Source organism: Silurus meridionalis, chromosome 27 (genome assembly GCF_014805685.1).
Source record: "Silurus meridionalis isolate SWU-2019-XX chromosome 27, ASM1480568v1, whole genome shotgun sequence".
NCBI lineage: Eukaryota > Metazoa > Chordata > Actinopteri > Siluriformes > Siluridae > Silurus > Silurus meridionalis.
This window is the reverse complement of record NC_060910.1, coordinates 5,470,309-5,490,155: the sequence shown is the minus strand read 5'-3', so window position 1 is coordinate 5,490,155 and position 19,847 is coordinate 5,470,309. Positions and strand designations below refer to the sequence as shown.

At 37.4% G+C, this 19,847-nt stretch overlaps 3 protein-coding genes across 4 annotated transcripts; all 3 read left to right on the top strand.

Moving 5' to 3' along the window:
• Positions 1-779: 779 nt before the first annotated feature.
• Positions 780-5,910, top strand: gpsm1a (G protein signaling modulator 1a). Its single transcript, XM_046841937.1, has 3 exons — positions 780-933; positions 3,392-3,770; positions 4,170-5,910. Exons 2-3 carry the CDS (start codon positions 3,459-3,461, stop codon positions 4,266-4,268), a joined length of 411 nt encoding a protein of 136 aa, XP_046697893.1. The 5' UTR covers positions 780-933; positions 3,392-3,458; the 3' UTR covers positions 4,269-5,910.
• A 239-nt stretch (positions 5,911-6,149) lies between these two features.
• On the top strand, positions 6,150-14,013 carry ak5l (adenylate kinase 5, like). Of its 2 annotated transcripts, none has more exons than XM_046841874.1 (8): positions 6,150-6,458; positions 9,387-9,573; positions 10,970-11,155; positions 11,406-11,578; positions 11,990-12,103; positions 12,854-13,045; positions 13,512-13,593; positions 13,681-14,013. In XM_046841874.1, the coding sequence occupies exons 1-8, from the start codon at positions 6,399-6,401 to the stop codon at positions 13,695-13,697; spliced, it is 1,011 nt and encodes a 336-aa protein (XP_046697830.1). In that variant the 5' UTR covers positions 6,150-6,398; the 3' UTR covers positions 13,698-14,013. The 2 variants fall into 2 exon arrangements, with proteins under 2 accessions (XP_046697830.1, XP_046697831.1); XM_046841875.1 differs by lacking the exon at positions 6,150-6,458 and adding an exon at positions 7,062-7,369.
• A 4,824-nt stretch (positions 14,014-18,837) lies between these two features.
• Positions 18,838-19,589, top strand: cmlc1 (cardiac myosin light chain-1). Its single transcript, XM_046841803.1, is given in 2 exon segments — positions 18,838-18,955; positions 18,958-19,589. Coding segments are annotated over 2 exon segments (594 nt in total). The 5' UTR covers positions 18,838-18,894; the 3' UTR covers positions 19,491-19,589.
• The last annotated feature ends 258 nt before the right edge of the window (positions 19,590-19,847 follow it).

Sequence of the window (19,847 nt, the reverse complement as noted above, 5' to 3'; positions counted from 1 at the left end):
AGCTGGGCCACAGTGCAGTAGTGTATGAGGGAGAAACGAGTAGCGACTGTGAGTGTGTATGTGGAATTGTGTGTACAGCATGGTGGATCGACAGCAATGAACACAGACACAGATCTAGGGACCAGAGGTAGCAGCTGCCCTGCTGGCTGGCATGCAGAGCTGAACCAAGGGAATAACTGAGGAAAGAGAAAGAGAGAGAGAGAGAGAGAGAGAGAGAGAGAGAGAGAGAGAGAGACTGCTCTATTCCTTCCCACGGCTTTCTGAACAAATCGGCATTCATCCATTCAATTCAGGCAAGGCCCCAGGCTACACTGTGTTTCTTTGGTTTCCCCGGGTTTCAGTGGTTAATGCTCACCCACCACCCCTTTTGCTCCCTGTAGCAGCGACTCATGTTTTCATCAGTCATTGTGGAAAATAATTTGATAAATAATATAAACCCTGGCCACCCAGAGCTCAGAAATCGGCATGTATTTCTTCTGAAAGTAGCCAAAAAATAAAAATAATTTCAGCTCCTTCATAATTAATGACTGATACATGCCATTGTTGGACTGCCAACCAGACAGTATGTGCATTTGTGCATGCATTTGATCCAGCATGTCATTGTCTGTCACTGTCTACAGGCGTGTGAATACACAGGAGCAAGATTTAGGAAGCGATTTGCAGTTCCTATAGCAACCGTGATGTAAGCTGAGAGGGGAAAATGTGCCCCTTTTACCCCCACCCATCTCTTTCTCTTTTTTTCCCCTTCTAAAAGAGACACAATCCCACTCATAGGAAAACTGGGTGTGTGAAAATGGCAAGTGCACCACGCTTTGGATTATAAATTTCTCTTTTATCTTACATTCTGAGGTTTTTTTTGTCATTACGGAAGAAGATAAGCAACCTGGGAACCTCTGCTCAATAACAAACACGTTTGGGTGTCGGGCAAGAAAGGTGTGTGTGTGTATTGTCTGCCTAGGAATTTATTCAGTCTGTGATTGGGTTTTGGCATCTGAGGCTTTTGAGAGCAAAAAACAAAACAAAAAAACAGCCCAGTGCAACCAGTGTTTGTGTGAACCTCAGTAACTGTTACTTGAACATCTATAAAATGTAAAGAAATGATTGTGTGAAAACATCATTTGAAATGTACCTCTTTTTTTTTTTTTTACCTCTGTTATTGTCAATAATCATTCAAATTATGGTAAAGAATTGTATGTGCAAATGAATATAAATCCTGCATTCATTTGGAATTATTTCATGTGTTTTATATTAGTTGGGGCTTACTTTTCAGCATCATGTCTGCTCTAACTAGGATTTCTGACCTAGTTTTGTTGTTAGCATGACAAACAATTTTAAAAGAACAAACTTCCAGTAAACTAAGTATTGTCCTGTTAATGCAAGCTGCCTGGATGTACAGGATAAATGACTCTCCACATACTGAAAATTTGAAGTCTGTTCTCAAGTTTATTTACATCATTTTAAAAAGACAATAAATGAATTGTGTTTGCTTCCCAAATCACCACTAAGATCGTCAATCCATTTTGATTACGAGTTACAGGCCAAACATTTCCCCCCATCACACCAAATGTTACTGATCAACCAAGGCATGACTGATGTCTCAAGTGTCCTTTTTCTTTGTTTTGTACAGGAGCCAGAGGGACAATTGATGGCTTCCGTTTTTTAACATTATAAAAAAGTCCAAATCATCACATACTCTCAAAACCTTTCAAAAGACATCATTTCGCTAAATAATGGTATTTGAATATTTGGCATTTGAATGTATTCCTGAATACCAATTATGATTCTCACCAAGTCTGAAACCAAACTATAAGATCCAAAGAAAGACATATTTTTTTTTGAGTGATGAAAAAGCATGTCATACATTGACAGAAAGAACAGAAGCAAATAACGTTGGTGGTACTGAACACTCTGGTCCAGATTAGGACACATGTGTGGTGATTTACATATGCGGCTTCTATGTAACTACCCCTTACATACAGGACCAGCGCTCAGGAGAAACATCTGATACTAAATCGTACATTTCATTGTCACTATGGTGGCACATCTCCCTGAGATGGTATTAGGAAGGAACCTTGAGAGGAACCACACTCAGAATGTGCACCAAATGTCTATTTATTATAGTTCAATCATTCTGTGTATCAACTGCTCACTAATGGATACTTCAGTGAAATTCCAACAATTTCCCTGTTCATAGCAACTGCAGTTCTAAGGCATTGTTGCAAACTGTTTGGTTTGATCAGATTTAACTTTATTGTCACTGTTTAAAGAACATGTGCATGTACAAAGCAAATGAAAAGCATTAAGCATCCAACTAGAAGTGCATTAGTGGTCTTTTTTAAAATAAAGAAAAGTAAAATTAGTAAAGTAAATGAGGGTTTGGCTCCATATGTACAGGCAGAGGTTGGAAGTAATGAAGTAAAAGTAGTTTGTTACTGTACTTAAGTATGATATCAGTATTTTACTTCAACTATTTATTTTTTAGACAACTTTTTACTTTCACTCATTACATTTTAACACAAATATCTGTACTTTCTACTTTCTACTTCAAACCAGGCTTGTTACTTCAGTTTAATTTATTTGGTCACATGATCTCTATTTTTCTTCTCACTGAGCACCTCACCTCGTTTTCAGCTCATCAACCACTGGTGTGTCATTACCTGGCTCTCACACATCACATATGTAGGCTAGCCCACGAATCTAACAACGAGCAAAGCAAAAGGCAGCAAGAAGTATGGGTTAACGTGGATGAGACAGAGAGAGTCAATGATGTAAACATGACTTAGAACAGAGATATTACCGATCATCATCTTTTCTTTGCTTGTGTTTTATATGGTGGTTGTTCATCCTGGATACATTCATTAGCAAACAAAATTAGATATTTTTTTGTATTAATATATTACTCTGATGTGAGGTCCAGTTACCAGCGTGACACTAAAACAGTTAATATAAATGGCTACTTTTTACTTAAGTACATGTCGGAGCTCAAACTTATTTTTTACTGTAACTTGAGTGAAAAAGTGTAGTCAGTACTTCGTCTTTACCAGAGTAAAGGATGTGTATTTTTATATATATATATATATATATATATATATATATATATATATATATATATATATATATATAATAATATACAGTATAACTGTGCAAAACTGTGGAGTGGAATAAACCGTCAGGAAGATAACATGCTCAAATAACATAATATACATATATACATTATTTATCATGTGTACAGTATATACTGAATAAATATGGGTGGAATAAAGAGTTTCTACATGTTTATATTAATTTCAGTCCCAATCCATCTTGAGGGGTCTAATCCTAAGTAGATCCAGTAAGCCAATTATCTGTCAAATTGTCTCATTTAATTTATCATATTCTTTTCTTCCAAAAGCCAAAGCCAGGGATCCCCTAATGAGGACTCCCTCCTCACTGTCCTCTGCAATTAAACAAGCAGCCAGATGGAAAACCGGCGCTGTCAGCATCTTCCACAGTCCAATGGCCAGCCAGGAGAAGCCCCAGCTGGAACCCGGTCATCTGAAAGTGAGTCCCCACTGCTGTCTGGTGCCACCTCGCTCATCTCCCTTACCCAAACAGAGGAGCTCTTTGATCTGATAGCCAGCTCTCAGAGCCGCCGACTGGACGACCAGAGGGCCAGTATAGGAGATCGGCTGGGTATCACGATAGCACAGAACAACATTGGTCATCTTTGTGAAGCCTGTAATCCACATGAGCTTAGTGATGATTTCTTTAACATGCTCATAAAATATCAGGTAAAAACTAATTGAACATCAGCGTTGTAGAAATAAAACACATTTTGTACATTTCTCAATGTATTATTCACTTACAGAGAATGTGCACTATTAGGCCAAAAGTATGTAGACATCTAAAAATTCTACCCATATGTGCTTGTTGAACACCCCATTTCAAAACCATGGAAATGTTTTAGTCTTCCACTTCTTGCTATAATGCCTCTAGTCATGCTGGAACAGTTTTGGCTCCACTGGTATAGCACACAAAGATATTGTAGTCCATTTGTACTTCCAAACAGATTGTGGAAGGCTCACATATGGGTGTATTGTCGGATGTTCACACAGTTCTGGCCTTATAGAGTAGTATCCTATACAGTTATGAATAGAAATTGAGTCTCTGTTTCAATTTGTCCCAATCAGTCTTCCCGCATCAATGACCAGAGGTGCTCACTGCCTCCAGCTCGGATCCAGATGAAGACTTTTTCAGTCTCATTCAGCGAGTACAGGCTAAACGAATAGATGAACAACGAGTCTCCTTTCATCCTGATGAGAACGATGCCACAGACTCTGAACCCGAGTCCAAGCCTTCCAGTTGAAGACTTCAGCATCTAAGAGTGACTCATGCTGCTATGTTTAAGCACTGACATTGAACTCAACCTGGTATAGATCTCTGGGCACACTTTGGTGGAACTATTTAGCCTCACAACTTGGCCCAGATTTGTGACATGGAAGCGGCAAGTCTGGAACACGATTTCTCAATCCTAGAGCATCACTGCAAAAGGACATTTTAGTGTCTTCCCTCCTTCTAGCACACCCAAATGAACCACTAACTCATTAACAGGTCATATGTGCTCTAACATGGCCAGCTTCATGAGATGCCAAAAGTTTAACATACTGAATTGTGTGTGAAGCAAGTATCTTTAAAAGCAGTTCTAGAAAACAGACCTAAAGATTATTAGACCGTTAAACCATGATGTCTGAGAGAATGGGGAAAAGATTATACTTTTTTTCAGCCATAGCATTAGAACCACCCGCCTAATACTGTATAAGCCACCTTGTGCAACCAAAACAACTCCTTATGGTATCTGGCACAAAGAAGTTTGCAGTAGATCCTGCAAGTTTTGCAGGTTGTGATATACGGCATCCATGAATTAGACTTGTTTGTCCATTACATCCAACAGATTCTCAATCAGATTGAGATTTGGGGAATTTCGGGGGAACTCTTGCCGTTTTTCTCAAACCATTTCTGCATTTCTGCAGCGTGACAAGGCGTATTTTCTTGCTTAATGAAATCACTGCTAATAGAGAATTCAATTGACATAAAGAGGTGTACATTATGTGCTTATCTGTTTTTTTTCCTGTTTTTAAGACATACCAAGAACATGCTGCCTAATATATTAATATATCCCACCTCTAAATATGTGGGATTGTAACAAGATCTTTAAAGCCATTCACTTCACCTGTCTGTGGTTCTAATGTTATGGCTCGGGATATGATCTAACAACGGATTTAATGTTTCTGCCTGGTGTATGCTTGTACCGATTCCAATTCAACAACAACAAAAAAATTAACATGTTAGGTGGGTAATTGTAAATGGTGTTTTCTTCGAAAACTGTGTCACGTCAACTGTTACACGTTTCGATTTTCAAGTTATGTGCGAAATAATGTCCGACCTCACCCGGAATATGAGCGTGTTGGTTCCTAACAGATGGAAGTGATGCATTTAGCATATGGTAACCTATCATGGGACCTCTGGTTCGTCTGGCTTTGATACATTTATTCAGATGAAAGCTAAACAAATAAATAAATAAATAAAACAAAACAATAACTGCAGGAGGCACAATCCAATCCAAAAACTTTACACTTGCTAAAAACGGTGCGTTTATTCGTAATTTTTTGTAAAGATTTTGCATATATTGTTCCTTATTAGAACATGTTAAATGGTCTCTTGAAAATAACATTTTGTATGTTTCAGTAAATAAATTAGTGTTTTAGTAGGTATATATCTATGTGCATCTTTTAAGTAAATCGCTTAAGGAGAGATCAAACTTTCACATGACACAGTTTATTGACTCACTGACGAAAAAATTATTTTGCCTCATTTTTTTTTCTTTTGTATCTCCATTAATCACGTGATCAATAATGCTCATGTGCAGGGATTTGATCCATTATCAAAATTAAAGCTTTGGCTTTATATAGAGGAGAGGCTGTGTCCCAAATAGCACAATAGCACTCTAAGTAGGATTTCACTAGACTATGTGAATCTGGGCAGAACCGAGTGACTGACACACACACACACACACACACACACACACACACACACAATGGCTCTGTCGAAAAGTAAGGAGCGCGTTGCCAGGTTTGAGTTTTTGGTGTGGATAAAAAAATATCTTTGAGCGTACAAACAGGATTAAATATGCATTTACGTAGTTTTGAATGCTTCAATTTATTTATTTTTACTTAAGGTCTATATTATAACATTTTATTTCACAAAACTACCGTTTTCCACCTGGTGAGAATTTGGATACGCGTTTAAAGGAGGAATCGTGTGGCACAGTGAGCTTTAATCTGGCAACCCTGAGCACATTCACCGGACGCTGATTTCACCAGCGGATTTGGTTGACACACTGATTCTATCACAAGAAGAAGATGAACACTAACGACGCTAAGGAGTATCTCTCTAAACGACAAATCCCTCATCTGTTTGAGGTATGGCAAAGAAAATAAAAATAAAAAACTTACCTGAAGTATTGAATGAAGATGCATGTTTGCATTAAATAGCAGGTAGAGTCAGACACAGCTGTGAAACATCTGTCAGTAGTATCAGCTGCATATGGATAAGGTGCTTGTTTCCAAAAAGTTATGCATGGTGCAGAGATTCTTCAGGTTGTGTGCCATGGTGCAGTTGTTGTCCTCAAAAGCAGCAGTTTGTTTAGTTTTACTAAAGCAATCTGTCTGAAGGTATAGGTTGCTCGTAAATATTTTATACATTATGCATTATTATTAAGTCTTTCTTGCACCTTCATTCCTCTTTTCATAGTGCATTTTGAAATCAGGCACCTCAGTGATCCCTCATTAATTGATTCCTATTGGTTCTGAAATATTTGTGCATATTGTATATTTTAAAACTGATCAGTTGATAACATATAAATAATAAGAAATCAAATGCATTTTCACAAAGCAGTCATTTTCCTCTTGTTATAATTTGAGATAAGAGGAAAAAAAACCCATCCTTCTACTTTATCGCTGTTGGGAAAGTACTATAAGTTTGGAGCAGGTCGCATGGAATAGACTGATACCTCATTGATATGAACAATGACTTTGGCACTTCAAATGTGTCACTATGGTGATGTTCGAGTGGGACACTGTAATTGCAGAAGCCTCAAGCCACAAGTTTGCATGCAAGTGCCAAGTTTCTCTTCTGAGAGTGTCAAGGAGAGAGTCTGAGCTCTGAGGGGTCTCATGCAGATGCATACAAATCACACAAACGAATGTAGAGGTTGGGAAACACATGCAGGTACGAAGAAATACAAAGACAGCTCCTTTAACAGGGTGCTTTCAGAATGTTCTCTGCAGCGAAACAAGGGGAATCGTTTACTTACACATGCTGGAGTAGGCAGGTCAGTATTTCTCTGCTCTAACTGTGAATATGACAGGATTGTGTTTTTTTGGGTGATAGGTGAAGATGGAAAACTCCACATGTAGTGCGCTGGCTGTCTCCAAGGCAACAAGCTGCCTATTTACTTCATGTGAATCATCATATTTTGAGTCCAAAGAATAAAAGGATAAGAATGAAAGAGTGCAAACAAGAGAGAAAATTGGAGACAGACCGATAGAGAGAGACAATACTCTCAATGCAATACAATATAGAGAGAGTTACAATAATCTGCCATGCTAAAGGCATTAATGCAAATGAATTTGTATAGGCACAGTATACACGTAATATATTCAATTGTCTTTTAATCACAACTAGACCTTCCCCCCCTGCCCCCCCAAAAAAAACATATATATATATATATACATACACATACCTACTTATTTTCATTATGACTCTTTGAGAGTTTAAAGATATAAAGATTGTATATATATTAGACTCCACTTCCTTCTTGAACCTTAAAAGGTCTTTAATACTCCATATTAAAGACACAGCTGTGCCTTTGTAGTGCTCACAGATGTTACTGTTCGAAACTGCCATTCCAGAAATAACACTGATTCATAAATTCACAAAAAAAAATCATGAGTCATGAGGAAAGGGAATGAATGAAAAGAGCATGGAGATTTTAAATATTATTATTATTATTATTATTATTATTATTATTATTATTATTATTCGCGGGTTAGCACTGAAATATAGTCAGCCATTTTTCGGCTTCACCGATGCCTTATTCAGTAACTGATTATTTCTCAAGCTGTGTGTTCGTTGGATTTCCATGTAAATGCACAGCATTTGTTTTTGCATCATAAAAAAAGAAAAGGCCTGATTAGCACAAGGGTTTTCCAGTCCTCCTCTCGAGCAGTCCACAGCACAACCGTGTGGGCTGAATTGAATGGCCATTTGCAATTATCATTTCCTTTTCATATCACCTGTCAGTGTCCATCTGCAGTTCTTCAGGGATACATTTGCACTTGTTTGTAGGTATGATCTGTTTGACCTTGTGAAATCTATAGGCAGAAATAATATATATAATGTATTTAGGATTTTAGCTAAGACTGAATATGTTACCTGAAAAAAAACCCCATAAATAATAAACCGATATAGCAGTGGTGTGAAATTTGTGTTTGAAATTTTGACATACACGTATCAACCACTTTATTAGGAACATTTGCACATTTGTGCAATAGTTCGAACAGCCAATCACTTGGAAGCAGCATAGAAGATACAGTCACGCAGATAAGGGCAGAAATCTTCAGGTAATGTTCTTACCAAACATCAGAATGCAAAAATGTATTTAATCTCTGTGAATTTAAGTGTGATATGGTTATTGGTAATATATGGGCTGGATTGAATGTTTCAGAAAGTGTTTACACAGAATTGTGTAAAAAGCAAAAACACTTCCAATAAATAGAACTGCATGCTGACACACCTCTTAATGACCAGAATGACCAGACTGCTCAGAGCTGACTAGAGGTATAAGGTAACTCAAATATGTACTATGTGCAGAAAAGATCTCAGAACTTCAGAAGTCCATCAAGTCCCAAAAATGTCTGGTCTTCTGCTGTTTGGGTTTGTTTGGACTTCTACAGTCTGGATTATCCTGTGAGCCCATCTACCTCAAGGTTGATGTTTTGTACATGCCAAGCTTTTCGGCTCACCATGGTTGTAAAGACTGATTATTGAGCCAATATGTCCATTTTTATTTGACCTCTCTTTTTAACACCCTCGTACTCAAACCAGCCAAACCAACAGTCATGCCATGGTAAAAGTCACAGTCACACTTTTCTGTATTCTGATGTCTGTTTTAAAAAAATATCTGAAGCTCTTGACCTGTACTCACAACATTTTTAACTGTCACATGATTGGCTGAACAGCTACCTACATGAATGCACCTGTATTCAGTAAAATGGATAGTGAGTGTATGCTGTACCTAAATAAGGCATTTATATTTACACAATTAATAATGCTTTTCTTTTCCCAAGAGTATGTTGACTGGCTTGATGTATCACCGCCCCGAGGACCCTTTGGCCTTCTTGGAAAATTGCCTGCAGAAAACTAGAGAACTCGGAGGTCCTGAATGTGTGGCATGGGACACCTTCATCATGCCTGATCGTAAACCACTACCACCGATTACCACTGCCCAGGGAAAGAAAGCCCCCTGCAAGCTGGGTAGTTTTGCTAAATACCATCACGAATGATTCATTTACACCTGGCAACAAAGCAACAAATGTATTCCCAAAAGATGAAAATCATCCAGTATTTATATAGGGCAGCATGGGGTGTATGCACAGTAAGGCTTTATTAGGATTTTGGGTTACAACGGGTGGAAAATAGGGATCAATCAAGATATTATATTAGGCAACAGTCAGAAAAACTAATTCATGAGTTCAAATCCCACCCACACCAAGCTGCCATGCCTGGGCCCCTGAGCAAGGCTCTTCACCCTATAGCTGATCAGCAGTATGAATGAGATAAATGTAAGTCACTCTGGTTTAGGGGAATCTGCCAAATGCCATTAATGTCAGTGTAAATGAAAGTCACTCACAGTCAACGTGGACCAATCAGGTACAGAGAAAACGCACACCTTCTGGTTCTATGAATCATGGTCCATAATGACCCACAGTTCCAAGACAATTTTTACACCTTTGCCAATCATTTAAACATCAAATTCACTCAATCAGTTAATGAAATAAATAAATTAATAGATCAGATGTTGGACCCTTCTGAGCAAACAGGGTTCGGGATCACTGCTGGCTTTTTCTACACACTTTTCCTTCTCACTTTGTTCTCACTTTTCTTTAACATGGACAATATCTTTCCAAGCCCCCCCCCACACACCTCCCCAAATAATAGACATATATATACACATATAAAGTTAATAACTAGAAGAAGAAAAGCTCACAAAGAATTATTAGTCCCCCATCTCTTGACTTCTTACAGCATCCGATGTTCTTAAATAACACTTTTTTAGTCTTTAGTTATTTTGGGATTCGGAGTCAATCACTGAATCACACTAAAGGTGCAATACCCAGTGTGTATCTGAATTATTTTTAGATGCTGTTTAGACTTGCATCAAAACAGCAGACAGGTGTCTCATTTTGATCAGCATTTTAGACCTGTGAGGTGCAAGGACCTGCACGCTGTATATTACAATGAAATTATTCATAGTGAAATAGTGTGTGATCTATACTGTGTAAATGTTCAGTAAGCAAAATTTTTAATAAATGTGCATTTGACACTTGTGGGCTAAAGAAAGATACAAATAAGAAAGAGACAAATAAACTGTTCTGTTTTTGCCTTTATACCTGCACACTGCTGCGGCAAAGGCAGATTTTGTATAATAAAGTTGCCGCTATGCAAACAGCATTTTAAACTCCAAATATCACTGCTGTCCCAGCCTCAAACACATACACACACACACACACACACACACACACACACACACACACACACACACACACACTTCCATAAGTGTGTCTCTGCTGTGCTCAGAATGGGCTCCATTGCAAATAACAACTGGTCAGCACTGGGAAATTAATTTTGTGTTATATTTCACTTTCCACAGACAGCGGTCCCGGTCCCGGTCCTGGTCCTGGTCTTGGGCCTTACAGACGCTATGACAGATTGCCTCCTATTCAGGCTCAGTTCTCCATTGAGAGTGATTCTGATATGACCGAGTCCTCTGGACTGATACAAGAGTATGATGTCTTTGACCCCTTAAAACCAAGGCCACACATTATTTTCATCATAGGTGAGGGATTCTGTGTGACAAAGAGTGTATTACTCTGGAACATACTCACACATATATACATACATACATAAAAACCATAAGTACATACTATATTACCAAAAGTATTGGGACACTGTACCTTTCCTTTTTCTCTAAACTGTTACCACATATATATATATATATATATATATATATATATATATATCATTCAGTTTCATTCTCACAAAATGTTATTGTAGCTTTAAGTTCTCTAGTCCTTTTCTCTCTATAGGTGGTCCAGGCAGTGGAAAGGGTACTCAGACAGCTAAGATCGCAGCTCATTATGATTTTGAATGTGTGTCCGTGGGGGAGATTTTAAGAAACCAGCTACTTCAGCATGCTCCCAGTGACAGGAAGTGGGAACTGATTGCTCAAATCATTGCCAATGGAGAACTGGCACCTCAGGTATAGTGCTGTTTCAGTTCCTGTCTCTCCTCTCAACATACGACTGTCATTGCATTATAGTGCTTGCTTACATCAGCAAATGGAAGATGCAGTAATACATGTGATTAAACACACAATCTTTCCAGTTAGTGTGACCATATGATTTTTCATTTATGCACACTTTCATTCACTATTCATTCACTCCTTCACATTATGCAGTACACTTTATTTTGAAAATTTGAGCTTTAAATAGTAAATTATAACAATAAGTTGGTCTTCGAATCTTGTGTGGTTCCCCACTGTAAAATGCCCATTTTCAATTATTATTTCATTTAAGAAAACGTAATCAAATAATAACCAAATTGTTAATCAATACTTGATAAGCCATATGGACTGATTGCCTTTATCTCTCTCTGAGATTCAATTTTGTAGGAGACGACGATCGAGGAGCTCAAGCATCAATTCATCAAGAAACAAGATGCGAAAGGTTTCATTGTTGATGGATTTCCAAGGGAAATATCTCAGGTGTTCACCTTTGAAGAACAAGTAAGCAATTCAATAAGACGACTGATAAGGCGATCAATCTTTACTCTGCAATAAAAATTCTCTTACGTTTATTTTCTTGTCGATTAAACCATTTCCTGCACACAGCAGCAATATTTATAGATGCACACAGCATGGTTTTAAAACATTATATATATATATAGGTGTTTGTGCAAAATCATTTTAATTGGCACAAATTTTATTAACGCGCAATTAATGCAGTGCGCAATTCTGTTTGTACATTTTAATTCATTCATTAATTAAATAAATCAATAAATATAAAAGAGGTGAAATCAAAACCTTTAAAGCAACACACATTTATTCACGACGTCTTTTCTTTACTCAGTTATACATAAAAAAAAAATGATAAATTTAACTCAACCGGAAAATATTTTTCATCACTAAACATTCGTTTTACTGATGTTCCAAGTTTCTAATCAGGCACCAAAATCCGCCATGATGCTCACGTTCTGATGATTTACGTCATTTAAAACACCATAATTACTTTAAAACATTTGTCATCATGCTCTATGTTGAGTTTGGTTTCACTAATAATAACATACATTTGCATAAAGCATCCATATTTGTCCATGTACATGTTAATTAAAGTATTAAAAACTTGAAAAGTATTAATTTAGGGTACATTTAGAACAGAATGAACCTAATTTTACTTCTAAGTTGCCTTTGAAAAGCAAGACATTACGAAAAAAGTCCGAAAATAAATTCCTGTAACATGGCATGTCCTTCTCTCAGATTGGCTCTCCAGACCTAGTGATCCTACTAGCTTGCTCTAATCAGCAGCTGCGTCAGCGTTTGGAGAAGCGTGCCCTGCAGCAGGGCCGGCCTGATGATAACACGCATGCCATTGAGAAGCGACTCGAAACCTTCAAGCACAACATAACCCTCATAGCCAAGTACTACCAGGAGAGAGGACTAATTATTAGGGTGAGAACTTGGAATCTGTCATAAACTACAATACATATAATACATAAACTTTGTGTTGTGTGTGAAATGCTGCACTTTTTCAGACTTCTTGTCGTATCCACACTTGCATTTTTTTACTCTCATAGTGCAAGTGCATAGTTTCCCTTATAGTTTTACTCGAATTGAGTCAAGTCTTATGGGGTCCCCAGATGTTGTGTAATTCATTATTTTTTTTTTTCTAAAATAATCTTGGGTCTATTTTTACTCGTCATGGGGGTCCATAATGTCCTTAATTCGAGCACTGGATTTACTGTAACTACAATAACATGCAAGAAGAATAGCTGAATGACATGCAGGGACATTTAAGCGTTAAACATTAATAACAAAGTATTGATCGATTTATTTGCATAAACAAAGATTTTTAGCCATCACAGAAATGTTGAATGGAATTTTATAATAATGATAATGTAAATTATTTTGTCTTCAGGTCGATGCCGATCGAGAAGAAGATGATATTTTTACAGACATCAAAGCCATAGTGAAAGAGAAACTGTTCTCAAACAAAGAAGGTGATTGCTTTAAATTCCTTACATTCATTTCACTTACATGTTTTTTGAGATAAACCTCCTCATTTCTACTACTTGCTTCCTTTGCAGAACCACCAGCTTTATAAGTGCTTTGACTCCCACAAAACCTCACAAGGTTTCTCTGCGTTGGACATAATCTTTTTTTATTTAAAAAAATATATATATTTTTAGCACAGCTAAACTATCTTCTTCCTGCAGCCAGCTTGTTGCATATTTCCTCTAATCAAAAACTGTGTTTTTTTTTAACGCAAGAGAAGATCGCTTTCTCTTTTGTTGTCTGTTCTGCTTTAACCTGTGTTTTACTCTTTTAATCATTTATATATGTAACAATTTCAATTGCTGTTTTTTTCTCTTTGGTTTAAATCCAGTTTCTATTAATGTTATTGTATAAAAGTTTCTTGAAGACAACCAAACAGTCATTGTGCTGGATTTTAAGTTATTTTAGTTCATATGAAGGATGTCATAAAGAAGTGTTGACCTTTTGGCTATGGCGTGAATGCAAACGCCAAAAAATGAAAAACAAAAAAACATTCAATATTCAACACATATACTTTTTTTCGTGTCACTCAGCACGACTGCCTCCGTCTGGCTCCGTCTCCATAGCAACAAGGTAATGCTGACCGAATTGCCAAAGGAAAACTTTTTTCCCTGTTTTAATTAAAGAATAAGGCAGAAAATATATGGTTAGCGTTGGGGTTATACTCTAATAAATGGTTTATAATAGCGAATAGCTTACCGAATATAAAGCAATAAAAACAAGGATAAAATCTCCTGCTAAAATGTTGAGTAATAGTGCTGGAAGATAAAAAAAATTCAATAACAAACCAGAAAAAACAATACAGCGTCTGTGGTCTCCAGTGGCAGAAAGTAAACTTCGGCAGAGGCTTATAAAATACTTTCTACAGAGAAAAATACTTTCTATTAAAATACATTACATAAAAAGTCCTCAGTGACACTGTGTCTATGAACACAAATCAATAGATTGACTATATCACTAATTGCCATGAGACTGGGATGCAATATTACATGCCACTGCTCTTATGAATGGTCTGCTATCCTGCTTACTCTAAAAAAATGGTCTCACAGAACACTTTATAAGGAACACTACACTAGATAAAGGCTCCTTTTGCTCTCAGAACACTCTTACTTCTTATATTGTAGTCAGTACTGACAGCATGAGAGCATCATGCATTCCTGCAGATTTTCCAGGTGCATTTCATGCTGTGAATCTCCTGTTCTAACATGTATCGGTGAAAGCAGACTGAATAACATATACCCCACCATTACCATTACACCACCTTCTTCAGGCTGGAATGTTGACACAAGGTAGGTTGGGCCCATGGATTTATAATGTTTTCACAAATTCTGACCCTACCAACTGTGTGTTTTAGAAGAAATCAACATTTATCAGACCAGACTGTTTTTTCAGTCTTTTAAAGTTGCATTGAACCTGTAGAAAACACTGCAGTTTCTGATTTCTGTCCTTGGATGACAGAAGTGAAAACTGACATGGTCTTGTGCTATTGTAGATTTTCTGCCTCAAGGCTTAATATGCTGTGTATTCTGAGATGCTTTAATGCTCACCATGGTTGCACAAACAGGTTCTCAGAGTTGCTCTAGCATTTCTATCAGCTCATGAACGAAGCATTTCCATAAGCACAGTTGCTGCTCACTGGATGTGTTTCATTTTAGAGACATTTTATGAGATTGTTGTGTTTAAAAAAATCCCAGGGGATCAGAAAATAAATAAATACTCAAACCTGAATATTGATTAAACTTTCCAAGTTCAGAATCACTGAGATCACATTTCCTTCCATTCTGATAGTTGATGTAACATTAACCATTGCTGCTGGCCCAAACCTCCATTATATATGCATTGTGCTGCTGCCACACAATTGATTGATTATATAATTGCATGAATATGTTGTATATGCCATCAGGGCCAGCAAGGCCTTCTCTGCTGGTCTAAACACTATCTGAATCACTGACATATGTTTTTATATTACAACCCCAATTCCAACAAAGTTGGCACACTGCGTAAAATTTAACTAAAAACAGAATGCAATGATTTGCAAATGTCATAAACCCATATTTGATTCAGAAATGCCACTATCCTCTGTTGGCCAAAGCTTATTTAAAATGTACTGAAAAAGTGAAAAAGTGGATGGTGGTGTTTCTGGATCATGTTCACGCATGCCTTCTTCTTTGCATGATAGTGATTTAACCTGCATTTGTGGATGACATGGCAAACTCTGTTTACTCTGTTGTTTTTAATGATTTCTAGAGGCGTTGATGAGCCCATGCAGTGATCTCCATTACAATATCATGAATTTTTTCAAATGCAGTGCCACCTGAGGGCCTGAAGATCACCCTTGTCCCTTGTGCACAGAGATTTCATCAGATTCTTAGACACTTTTAATGATATTATGCACTGTAAATGATGAAAAATTTCCCAGTTTCCCAATTTCATGTTGAGGAACACTATTCTGAAATGTTTCCACAATTTGTAGACACAGTCTTTTACAGATTTATGTCTAAGAGACTGAGATACACTATTAATGCCAAATCATATGACTGACCTGTTGCCATTTAACCTCATTAGTTGTAAAATGTTTCTCCATGTTTAATTTTAATAACAATTTTATCCAGAATTTTTGCCTGTTCCAACTTTTTTAAGTAGATTTGCAGTCACCCAATTCGAAATTACTTTATTTTTCATAAGAAGGGTCTTTACTTTAAACATTTGATATGCTTTCTATGTTCTATTGTAAAAGAATTATGGGTTTATGAGATTTGCAAATCATTGCATTCTGTTTTTACTTACATTTTAAACAGTGTCCCAACTTTTTTCGTCTAGTAGGCGTACAATAACATTGGCGTTTACACATCTTTCGATTGGATGGCCAGTGAGCGCACTAATTAAAGTCTAACAGGATGACATGTCTCTATCCACAAGACATGAGGGCTCTTATAAAAACTTGTGTGCTGTAGACTTTACATTCACCAGATCTCAGCATATCTGAAAACATATAAGAGATGTGTAAGATTAAGGGAACTAAGGGAACATCGTTTGTGAGAATAGAGTTCATCTTTCCAGATTAGTTTCAGACACTTGTAAGATATTCTGGTGGCACATGTTAACCCAGTGTTTTACTGGTGCTATTTGTCACCTGTGTGTATATCTATATTGTACATAAAGTATACAAGGGATTTGTTTAATTTCCATAAAAATATCTTTTGTCTCTATTTCTAATTTAGGTTTAATGTTTAAAATAATTTTTACATTGCAAAATGTAATTATTTGAATGTTTTTAAGAATATTTACTCTCCATCTATATAATATTTGTGCCAGGCTTAAGAAAGTTAGCAATTCCACAATTGTAATGTCTCCCTGTGTTTTGGTAGATGATACACTAGATGGCAGTCTTTTGCTTTGTTAAAAATCTGCTTATCCTCATCATCGTCATCATCATCATCATCATCATGAGACTGTGAAAAAATGTATTTATCCATAGGCGAGGCTTTACTGAAAGGAAACCATTTTCAAGATGATTATCAACTCTGAAAATAAATATTGTGTATGCTTTAAATTCAGGAAAAAAAAAAACACAGCATCTCTTACTGAGATTGTATTGAAATGATTAACGAGAGCTTACTCTGGTGTGATGTAGATGGTCATTGTTCACAGGGTCTGAAACATACTTATCAGAGCTGCTGTCTGAGTGAACAATGCTGCGCCTCTCAGAATAGCATCCCACTTATCCTTATCCTCCTTATCAGTATGGCTGCCTGTGGAGCTGACAAGCTGACACAAATCATGCCACAGGCAAATGAAGGCACAAACTACTACTAATAACCATTACATTGCATGGTTGCTTTTTTATTACAGTATGTACAACATTTTAACTACGGTAAGTGGCCGGATAAGTTCACAATATATAATGACTGACCCTCTGTTGCTGTGCACAATTTGTCGGCCCCCTCTTAACATAACGAGTATGGGACCAGGACCACTATAGTACTACCACTGACAAAATATACATTAGATTTTGGTCTATTACCAACACAAAAAAATTATGACAATTTTTAAAGAACACACCAGCTATACACCGACCAGGCATAACATTATTACATTATTACATTATTATAACAATATTACTGGTGATTAAATAACACCGATTGTCTCTTTATCATGGCACCTGTTAGTGGGTGGGATATATTAGGAAGCATTCCGTCTTGATTTGAGCAAGTTTGACAAGAGCCAAATTGTGCGGGCTGGGTCAAAGCACAACACCGAGTGTTCCCGGTCTGCAGTGGTCAGTATCTATCAAAAATGGCCAGGAAAAGAACAGTGATAAACCAGCGACAGGGTCGTGGGCAGTCAAGGCTCATTGATACGCGTGAAGGAACGATGGCTGGTCTGTGTGCTGCTGAATTGCTGAAAAAGTTAATGCTGTTTATGCTCAAAGGGTCAGCAGCTGTTTTGGCAGCAAAAGGGGAAGTGACACAATATTAGGCAGGTGGTCAATTTCATGTACATATTTCATATATCAACTTTTCTTTTAAATTAAACTCTAAACTTTACATGTACTATGACTCATGTTGCATTTTTTTAAGGTCATGCTTCAAGGGTTGTTTGGGTAATTCTTAAAAGTTCTTTTACTTGCAAATCATTTCTCAAAGCGAAGGCAATTTGTATAAAAGTATATAAGGTCATATGAATGAAATGGAAATTTAACGGCATCATGGTGTCTGCTGCTGGAATTTCTGCTTCACTTCACAACATGTTGTCCTTGATCTTATATGTCTTGGTGGTTGGTTGCAGTTTTAGAGACCTCTATTATCCCGCATCTCTACATTTTAATCTTTATCCATTCGTTTTTTTGACTATAGACATCCTGGAATGTGCGATAAATCTCGACACATTCAGTATACGTATCTATGAAGGATAATAGTAACACATGAATATTAAGGCGCTATTCCAGACAGGGATATTGAAAATTTCAACACATGAAAGGCGTTGGTTTAATAGAACAAAATGCAACAGACCTTAATAAAGACTTTACTATAGAAGGGTAAGTAAATAGGTTGGATCATAGCAAGCATTCCAGTGTGACCTAAGTGTCACTCCAGTCTATTTCAATTCATCTCCAATTATAGTCGGCCAATGCTCTGGTTCTGATAAACCTTATCTCATACCCTCAAAGGCATGTATAAAAATACAAGCCTGGCTCATCCAGCTTGCTCTTCATCTCCAGACTGTTGGCTGCAAGCGTGTGCGACATGGCCCCGAAAAAAATCGAACCCAAAAAACCAGAAGCCAAAAAACCAGAGGCCAAAAAGAAGAGGCTCCAGCTCCTGCTCCTGCTCCAGTCCAGGAGGCACCCAAAGAGCCTCAGATCGAATTAAAGAGTGTGGTATTGGAGTTCTCTCCAGACCAGATCGAGGAGTTCCGAGATGCCTTCACTTTATTCGACGAAACGCCAGCGGGAGAGATGAAAATCAGGTATTCCCAGTGTGGAGATGTGATGAGGGCTTTGGGCTACAACCCCACCAATGCTGATGTCCATGTTATCCTCGGGAAGCCCAAGGCAGAGGAAATGAACAGCAAGATGCTGGACTTCGAGACCTTCCTCCCCATGCTGCAGCACATCTCCAGGGCCAAGGACCAGGGTACTTTTGAGGACTTTGTGGAAGGGCTCAGGGTTTTTGACAAGGAAGGCAATGGTACAGTGATGGGTGCTGAACTCCGCCACGTTCTGGCAACGCTTGGAGAGAGATTGACTGAGGACAAGGTGGACCGCCTCATGACGGGACAAGAGGACGCGAATGGATGCATCAACTATATATCATTCGTCAAACATATCCTCTCTGGGTGAGCGGGAGCCTGTCCTGGTGTGACTTTAAAGCATTTGAAGGACATTTTGGAGGAAAAGTCGCTATTGGTAAATGTAAAATAAAGCTAATTTCTCAATTCATTTTGTTGTTTGTATGTTGTTCATGCTATTTTCCAGGTTAAAGTCTGGTTAACTAAATATAGAGTGTATGGTTGAGCTGTAAATAGGTCCAGAAAAGATTTCTTTCATTGCTGCTTGGAAGAAAATGCTTTTCACACCAGGTACAATATTTAATATCAAATATCTAAAACTAAAGTAGGTTGAATAGCCAATATAAACAAACATTGATTTATCTAGTGGATCTTGTATTTTCCAGTGCAGAAGAAAATCTAATGCAGA

Bases quoted from the DNA above. Each gene is read 5' to 3' on its own strand.
- ak5l (XM_046841874.1), top strand. From the start codon at position 6,399: ATGAACACTAACGACGCTAAGGAGTATCTCTCTAAACGACAAATCCCT. The intron at 11,579-11,989 runs GTATAGTGCTGT...TCAATTTTGTAG, and splicing joins ATGGAGAACTGGCACCTCAG to GAGACGACGATCGAGGAGCT. The intron at 12,104-12,853 runs GTAAGCAATTCA...TCCTTCTCTCAG, and splicing joins TGTTCACCTTTGAAGAACAA to ATTGGCTCTCCAGACCTAGT.
- gpsm1a (XM_046841937.1), top strand. From the start codon at position 3,459: ATGGAAAACCGGCGCTGTCAGCATCTTCCACAGTCCAATGGCCAGCCA. The intron at 3,771-4,169 runs GTAAAAACTAAT...TGTCCCAATCAG, and splicing joins ACATGCTCATAAAATATCAG to TCTTCCCGCATCAATGACCA.